At 41.2% G+C, this 8956-nt stretch overlaps 1 protein-coding gene across 2 annotated transcripts; it reads left to right on the top strand.

The window, feature by feature from the left end:
- Window positions 586–8579, top strand: LOC8056111 (sister chromatid cohesion 1 protein 4). 2 transcript variants are annotated; one of them, XM_002458876.2, is made up of 15 exons: window positions 586–795; window positions 972–1115; window positions 2764–3022; window positions 3112–3206; window positions 3289–3338; window positions 3619–3668; window positions 4083–4894; window positions 4988–5350; window positions 5426–5570; window positions 6077–6213; window positions 6328–7187; window positions 7363–7396; window positions 7645–7753; window positions 7841–7970; window positions 8054–8579. In XM_002458876.2, exons 2-15 carry the CDS (start codon window positions 992–994, stop codon window positions 8150–8152), a joined length of 3267 nt encoding a protein of 1088 aa, XP_002458921.1. In that variant the 5' UTR covers window positions 586–795; window positions 972–991; the 3' UTR covers window positions 8153–8579. The 2 variants fall into 2 exon arrangements, with proteins under 2 accessions (XP_002458921.1, XP_021312230.1); XM_021456555.1 differs by lacking the exon at window positions 586–795 and adding an exon at window positions 2416–2508 and having other exon boundaries at window positions 987–1115.

The following is an 8956-nucleotide window of genomic DNA, read 5'->3' as shown; positions in this document are numbered from 1 at the left end:
TTAGAGATATAAATATTGATACTAACTTTTAAAATACAGTTGAAGTTAATATCGATTGACAAGTCCGTAAAATATGAGATAATGATTTAGAGGGAGTAGTCGTTTTTTTTGAAAAAAACTATAATTAATCTTAGAGTCTAGGCTTTACAGATGACGTAAGTATGTACTTTCTCCGTCTCTAAATAGCCGCCATTTTTTATTCTTGTACCATAAGTTAACTAGATTTGTAGATTTATAGAAAAATATGGAACATTTATATCTCTAAATAAATTTATTATAAAAATAGATTCAAAGTAGGCCCCACGTACTCACAGCCACGTGACGTTTCCTCGCATGGTCACTTCATCACTGTCACACACAGACTCACAGCTTGTCAGTTTGAGGAGGTATTTGCTAATTTTACATCTCATCCCCAATAACTGTCGTATAGAGTATACTCCTATCGTTAATTAATTCCTTACGCACATATATCCTCAGGAGTGCTGCGCCAGGACTGGAAACGGATTCCGTACAACCATAGGGGTGAGAGCGCGAAATGTGTGCCACTTTTGCCTTCGGTTTGCCGCAGCTCCTCACAGCCAAAGCAGAGGCAGCAAGCAGGCGTCCAAGCAAGGCCCGCTCCAGTCACAGGCAAATTTCTACGGGAGTGTCTTCCCCCCTCTGTTTTTTCTTCTCCCTTTCACCCCCGCGTGCGCGCTCACTCCCCCTCGTTCGTGGCGACGCTTGAGCGACCACCGCAGCCCGCTCGACGCCAGGTCTTCGCCGTGCCGTTCGCCGGCGACGAGCACCCTCCAGGTATGCCCGTGCCTTCTCTTCCCTTCATGTCGCGAGAAACCGAGCGCGCAAACCCTAGCTTACGCTATTTGGCATTTCCACTCGGATCTGATCTAATTACAAGTGTACACATGTCTTATGCCAGCTAGTTTCGATTATTTTTGCAAAAAATGACCTTTTTCTGGCTTTGCCCCCAGCGTAAGGAGGGGAGCCGGAGATGTTCTACTCGCAGTTCATATTGGCCAAGAAGGGCCCCCTCGGGACCATATGGATTGCCGCGCACTTGGAGCGGAAGCTGCGCAAGAACCAGGTTGCGGACACGGACATCGGCGTCTCAGTAGGTGTGTGGCCTTGCTTACGCTTCCAACAGTTTGATTTTTAATCTAGGGTTTGCAAGTCTACTGTTAGGTCCGTGCATGTTGTGACCTGACTCGTAGGATGGTATAGTGTTGTTCTGCTAATGCTCGTCACTGTTGTAGCTGCACTGAACCAAAAAAATGCTAAATTTAGCTCATTTATGGTTTCTCTGTAACTGTCCCTGCGGCTATAGTGGCCGTACTACTACCTCCAGCCAAGAAAACTTTGATGTTCAGACAAGAAGAAAGGAATATGTGCAGCCTGTCTGAAATGAAATGTTTACCTAACTATAATAGAAGAATTTTAGCCCTTCTAGTTATGTCCAGGGTTAAGTAGCTTCTACCTGCTGCTACCAGAGGCGTAAAAGATAACCTTTTTGAGCTGTGAATGAGCTGTCCATCCTTTTTTGTTTAATTTGTGGTGCATCATGGCATGGCTATAAAAAATAATTACCCATTTACTTGGTAGATTTGGCATGATATTTTGCCTGCTAGGGTTAAAAAGCAGTGATGGTTTTTTTGCTCAGTTGCATTGGTTGTTGCTGAGCCGAAGGGGTGTCTGCTTTGGGAATACTAAAGATTTTTTTGCATTAATTCGCCCTATTGGGAGTAATTCTTAGGTATAGCTTATTACAACAATATAATACTAGCACCCTGTCGTGTCTGTGACGTGGAAAGAACTCATCTCCTGGCTTGATTACTGTGTGACTGTTCTTTTAACCTTTGGATATTATAATTCGTCATTCTAGTTGGACTAGTGTGTGATCGTCTGTTTGTCACTTCCATACCAGGACTGGGAGTGCTTTTAGTTCTTGATGCTATTATCCATCAAGTGGCTTGACTCTTGGTTGAGTTGAATAATTCAATCACTCTACTCTGGATTTGGAGAAACACAGTTCGGTAGACTGGTGTAGCATCTGATTTAATGCTATCCTGATGCTTTTTTGTTGTCTTTCTTACATTTTATGCATTTCCCTTGCACATAATGTGTTTATCAGAAGCACCGCCTGATGCATGTGATACATGAAGGTGCTATGATGTAATTTTGTAATTCCTCTTTCGCACAAATGCTGAGCTCTATCTGTTGAGCTGCGATATGATGTTGAAAAAAATAGTTCTTTTTAGTGACTGATGAAATATATCTTCTTTTCTTATTGCTTGCATGAATTTCTGGAAGCCTGTGTATGTCTTGTTATTTGTTATAGTGAGACAGCTGTCATAGGCATAGAGGTGTTTGTTTGGTTTATCATATTTACTCCGTTATTGATTCACACTGCTAATATAGATGACACTACTTCGCGTTTGGTTGGGCCAACAATATAACCGATAGCAGCAGGATCAAATACAGGCTATACAAGGTTGATCATCTATCTAGAAGGTCATATACAAGGAAATATTTCTTTACAGCATGCTTAAAGCTTAGAACACTTGATACTGCACACTTTCTTCAAGGAGCCAATGGAGCATAATTACATTACAAGCTGCCAGTCTGGATGGGGCAAATCTGCCATCCAGTACAGTTGATATGACATTGTGTACAATTTAATGATAATATTCGTGTTTGGCCTAACAATTCTGCATTGTACATTTTCTATAATTCTGAGCTGAAAATCTGTGGTCGCTATTCCTGCAGATTCCATCATATTCCCTGACGTTCCAATCGCACTTCGGTTATCAAGTCATCTTATGTTAGGCGTGGTCAGAATCTATTCTCGGAAGGTCAACTACCTATTCCATGACTGCAGCGAAGCTTTGCTGAAGATAAAACAAGCTTTCAGGTCCACTGCTGTTGATCTACCTCCTGAGGAGTCAACTGCTCCGTATCACTCTATAACTCTGCCTGAGACATTCGATCTTGATGATTTTGAACTGCCAGAAGCTGCGTTTCAAGGGTAAAGCCGCCTCTGTTTAATGACTTCACTATTTAAGAATAAGAATGCTTTATTCAGTTTTTTTCTGAACACTTTCCGCTATGATCCAGCGACACTGATCATCATGTGAGCACAAAAGAACAGATCACTTTGCAAGACAACCCAGAAAAAACAGGGTATTCAACATCCCAGTTTGGCCTAGATGGTTGGTCCTGTCCCTGTCCACATCTTGTCTGACTTCATTTCTTTAATAACATTTTAACCATGGTAAAGTATTAAATGTGCAGAAAGATTTGGTGATGGCAGTTCATCACATATTGGCTTGGACTTGGAGGAGGTATTTACATTACTTTTCTCCATTTTTTGCTCTTGGAATAGTTTTTTTCTCTATGTTATGCTCTGATTGCATGATGGTACTGTGGTCCATCTAATAGTGGACTTAATGATTTATTGAAGTTGAGGTAATTTCTGGTTTTTGTTTGTTGTAAATTAGAATAAACGAAAAAGTCCCATCTGTCTTGATAGTTTATCTTATTTAGATAGAAGAGCGGCCTGACTTTATGATACCAGCATTATAACTTTCTGACTAAGAGCTGATTAGATTTATCTGTTGTCAGGAATTAATTCTGAACAAGGACAACTCAATTCATCTTGAGTCTGATGATGGGTAAAGTTGCCTCCTTTTTCTTTTGAATATTGTCTTCTTCTTCTTATTATTATTATTATTATTATTATTATTATTATTATTATTATTATTATTATTATTATTATTATTATTATTATTATCTCTTGGGCATTTGATTTAACTTGTTTTTGTCTGGTTGTAACAATCTGTTCTTACATCCAAAGTTTTGACTTCCTGGTTCTCCAGGAATGATTATAAGTTTATTTATGCTGCAAAACTAGAATTGGGAAGTTCAATGATATTGTCAGAAGACCAGTTATCTGTGTGTAGTAACTTGTATTTTGAAATCCTTTTTTTGTCATACCATTTCAAATTAGGTGATGTTGCATTGTTGCCCTTTTAATCATGTTTCGCTGAACTTACACTGGTTCTATCTTTCTTTGTTTGTGCCTTCAGAATTATTATTCAAGCTCGGCCATCAGTCCCTTCTACTGATATGGACATTGATGATAACAAAAGTATAGACATAACAGCTGAAGGATACAGCAACATGGACGGTGGGCCTTCTAGTCATGGAAAGCTAGGTCCATTGAATGCAGATGACCTAGGACGAAACAGTATCCCTAACTGGACTGGTTACAATGTACAGACTCCTTACAATGTACAGACTCCTGATTTGAATGATATATTATTGCATAATGATGGTATTGCAGGGCCATCAGCTTCGTACTATCAACCTAGCCCATTTACTTGTGATGAACCTGCATCACCAGAGTTCATTAGCGCTCAGGCCCCAGCTACACCTGGTTTAATGGAAGAGACAGTTCCTTCCAGAGTCCATGAAAGTCCTGTTTTGAGCCCACAGAGAAAAGCATCACCATCTACCAATGATGAAACTGCAAAGGCTGACACTCCTGCTCCAGCCTCAGATTTTCTCCATTCAGCTACAGGAAATGCCAGTGATATTGTGGGTGCTGAGATGACAGAACTTGAATCGGCGAAGCCTGTGCAAGTTGAGTCTTCTGTTGTACATGCATTGGTGCAACAGCACACAGGTGAGGGTTTACCAACCCAGGGTCAAGCATCACACTTGGAAGCCACTGCTGATATGTTGGTTGGTTCTGATGGTATAGCTGCATCTGTTGAAACGGTAACTGTCAATGCAACCATTGAAGATGTACCTTTGGCTGTAAATGATTCAGAGCAATGTGTCGATGGTTCTACTGAACCATCTGCGGTGGAGAACCCCCCATTAATTGATGCACAAGGTAACCAGTTGATATCCTTTGTTTTTATTTTGCCCATGCCATGGTCACTGAAAGGGTTAGAGATCATGTAACTTTTCTACTATTTTTATTTAGGTACAATTGCACCAACTGCAGATTTTCAACATGAAGCCCAAGCAATGCAACAAGTAGTGGCATGTAATGATAGACTGAATGAACTATCAACTTCAGAATTTGCTGAGCCTGAGAAAATGCTGTCAGCTCCGGATGCTGAATTCAATCATGCAATTGACTTGGGGCAGACAACTGCGGAAAAAGGAACAGCTGAATCTGATGGAAGTAACATAATAGGCAGCCTTACGAGCAGAAAAAGACACCTGGAAGATAGCTTACCAGCTTTAGAGAGTGAGACCACTGAAAGGTTGTCTAGCCGACCACATGGTAAAAGAACCAATGATTTTGTTCCTCATGATGATGATATACTGGCATCTATTTTAGGTATGTATGACTTATACACTGCATTTCTGTCACCTGGATTTAGTGTGTTTACCTAATTACTTGACCTTGCATTAGTTGGTAGAAGGACCCCTGGGTTCACACTTGATTCAACACCACTGCCACCGAGGGAATCAACTCTGAAACGCCCAAGGTTGGGGTCGAAGATGGGTACACTCAAGAGAAAAGTGCAAATAGATGATGCCATGGTCCTGCATGCTGAGTATGTATTTGCTTTATAACTTTCAAATGTTTTTTTTTTTAAAAATTATGAACAAGCAACTGCCTGTTTTTCTAAACTTATTCTTTGCTGAATTCTTACTGCCTCTTTTTTATCCTGACCGGATATGGAATCCCTATCTCCATAGTCCCTTCACTTAGTTCTTGTCATGCGGTTGTAATGCCAACCTGAACCATGTTCTTATGCAGAGATGTTGTGATGTCTCTAGTGCTTGTTAAGGTTTTGACATTATTCCATGTTTATTCTATATGTTTTCTTGTGCCATCACAACAATCTTGTTTGTAGAAGCTGTCTTACTCATGCTAGGGAGAGTATGATGCAGTTTTGCTTGAAATTTTGATTGGGATATTTCCTGTTCTGACATTCTACTGTTTGGTTTCATTTTCTATATGTGCCTGCTGAATGCGTCTCTGCACACAATTAATGAATGCTTTCCGAAATAACTTCTTGCATGACTGTACTTGCTGACCATCTCTTTCCTTCTACAGTACTATACGGCAACAGTTGATCAATACCGAGGATATACGGCGCATTCGTAAAAAGGCTCCATGCACTCGTTCGGAAATATGGATGATTGAGAAAGGTTCACTGGAAGATGATATATTCCACGAGCCCATCTTTTCCTGTAAGTTTCTTGTGATGTCTTTGTTTTTCTGTACACCGTGACATATATAAGTTAGAAAAAAATGGAAGTTGGAAGCATCTTGAGCGATGAGGCTGATTTTTGTATCTCTACTAGGCCTATCTGAGGAGCTAAACGAATTACACAATCGGACATATGAGGCTATTGTACGCCCTGCTGTTCAGAGCATGGAACTACAAGGTCAATTCGACATGCCTGAAACCATTCCGGAAAGCAATATTGCTGGGTTTGGTGCTGCTACCATTAATGACCCACTTCACATACCAGATGGGATTCAATCAGATGCCTTGCTGTCAGGTGCAAATGATGCATGTGGCGCTACACCTACTTTTGGTTTGCAAATTCCTCCTGACAACCAGGTTAACGGTGCATCTAATGATTTTGTTATCGGCACTCTGTTTCAAGGGGTGACTGAACCTTTTATCGATAATGAGAAAGAAGTGGCACCTGCTGACAGAGAGCATGCTCAAGTAGATACACTGTATAGTGACCGTCTTCAAGATGTTCCATCTGATTTGCAGAGGAGTACTGATGCAAACGTTTCTAGTCAAGATGTGGCTCTGGATAACTCTGGTCAAGCTTGTGCTCACGCAGGGGATGACATGACAGGGGAGTTCAATCATTTTGTTCATAGCAATGCTAATATTTTTGAGAGTAATGAGGTCCCTGCTTCTGAGATTACTGGGGTGGAATATAATCAAGATGTCTCTGGTTTTCCTCGACCAACAGAGGATGAAAATGCGGTGGGGTATAATCAAGATGCCTCTGGTTATCCTCGACCAACAGAGAATGAAAATGCGGTGGAATTTAATCAAGATTCCTCTGGTTTTCCTCGACCAACGGAGGATGAAAATGCTGTGTCTGCTATGGGAGATAATTCTGGCTTCCAAGAAAACAACATGGGTTCTCTTATGGATCTGGATATGGTGAATGACTATGAACTTAAGGAATGCAATGTGAGTCCATTTACGCATATTCAAAATTTGCAAATGCTATAAGAATCTTTTAATTGCTTACTACAGCATGCTTTTTCTGGCCTTTCATTCCAATATCTTGCTGTAGAATTTGTTGCACTGTTTTGTTCAGTTACATCAAGGCCATTTAATAATTGGTGCCCTGTTTGGTTTACAGGATTTTGGGAGTGCAATTCATGGTGTTGATACAGGTAGTTTATCCATTCTTATGTGCTCTAATGTATGTGTATGCATTACATGTAAGGAGAGTAGGAGATTCCAAGTGGCACCTTAGGACCTTTCTTTCCACTTATACACAATCAATCCTGCACACAGTAATTACATCCTGTGTTTATTACATCAAATATTTCCCAACCATCGTGTACTAGTCTTTGTTGGTCCTGTGTTGTGACAGACTTAGTACAAGCCTTTGTCACTGTCTGACCTTGTGTTGTTCCAGATTTTCTGAACTATGATGATGATGGGGACTTCGACGACGCCAATGATGATGAGCCAAACCCTAGTGAATTTCAGTCTCTTGACAACAGTGGTTGGTCTTCTCGCACCAGGTACAGTGCTAGGCAATATTTCATTTGGAGTTCAGAATGTTCAGGGCCTTGCTCAACATTTTATGGTCTCTACACATGGCTGTTCAGGGGTGTTGCAAGATATCTCAAGACTTTATTCGATGAAGACTCGGGTCTGGGGAGGAAGAGTGTCGCCATTGACCATCTGGTGCGTGGGAAGACCCGGAAGGAAGCATCGAGAATGTTCTTTGAGACCTTGGTATGCCAATTCCTCCGTCAGTTTTGCTGTTCAGTGCCGAGCCTCCCTCATGACCACTAATTTGTACTCTGTTTCATCCACAGGTGCTGACAACAAAGGACTACATCAGCGTGGATCAACCGAACCCCTACGACTTTGTGAGCATAAAGCCAGGTCCAAAGCTGCTGATGTCAGAATTCTAGTCATCAAAGTCAGCTTAGCCTAGCGCGATACGTACCATGCGTCATACCATTGTATCCATCACACCGATCAACGACACTGCAGATTCCCCCACCGTGCCCTCTTACCCCATCCAACAAATCCATTTTTGTTGTTGTTAAGTTATCCTCCCCTCTGTAGCATCTCCCGCGCTGATCCGTTGTTGCTAGGGTTTAAGTAGGATGGTTGTTATGTTGTGCCGTCGGCTATTCACTGTATATATGATTTAGTGACACTTGTAAAGCCTGCCATGTAATCTGATAGCTTCGGCTGCCCTAAGTTATTGTCTTTGCTTCGCTAAGCAAGCCCTTAGGAATTGTATACGTTAACAACCTGAGATGATGTACCTGTTGATTATGTCAGGATTGACAGTTTTAACTCAGTTATTCAAGTGACCTTTCTTGTGAACCATTTCTTCAGGCTGGATCTGGGGTAAGATTAAATGGGCCAGGATTCTAGCGATGTCTGATTGGGAAAACAGGTTGCGATGCTCGTCTGATGAGGGCTCTGATTGGTACAGCTTATCTAGGAAGTATTGGGTACAGCTTCTGTTTTTTTTTTAATACAAATGTGAGGTGGGAATAACCGTTGTAAAAAAAAGGAGCATATTGTTTGGCTGTTGTTTCAGTTTATTTTGGCCATATAAGCGGGTACCAAACAGCCCTGAGTAAGGGCATTGTAAAGCGACTTTGGATCCGTATCTGTCGCAATGAAAGTGGCAGGTGGCAGTCTAATTTATTTTCATTGCAGCCAGATGTCCCAAAAAAGAAACGAGCATAAAGGGACCA

This window comes from Sorghum bicolor, chromosome 3, assembly GCF_000003195.3.
Source record: "Sorghum bicolor cultivar BTx623 chromosome 3, Sorghum_bicolor_NCBIv3, whole genome shotgun sequence".
NCBI lineage: Eukaryota > Viridiplantae > Streptophyta > Magnoliopsida > Poales > Poaceae > Sorghum > Sorghum bicolor.
This window is presented reverse-complemented; position numbering and strand designations above follow the sequence as displayed.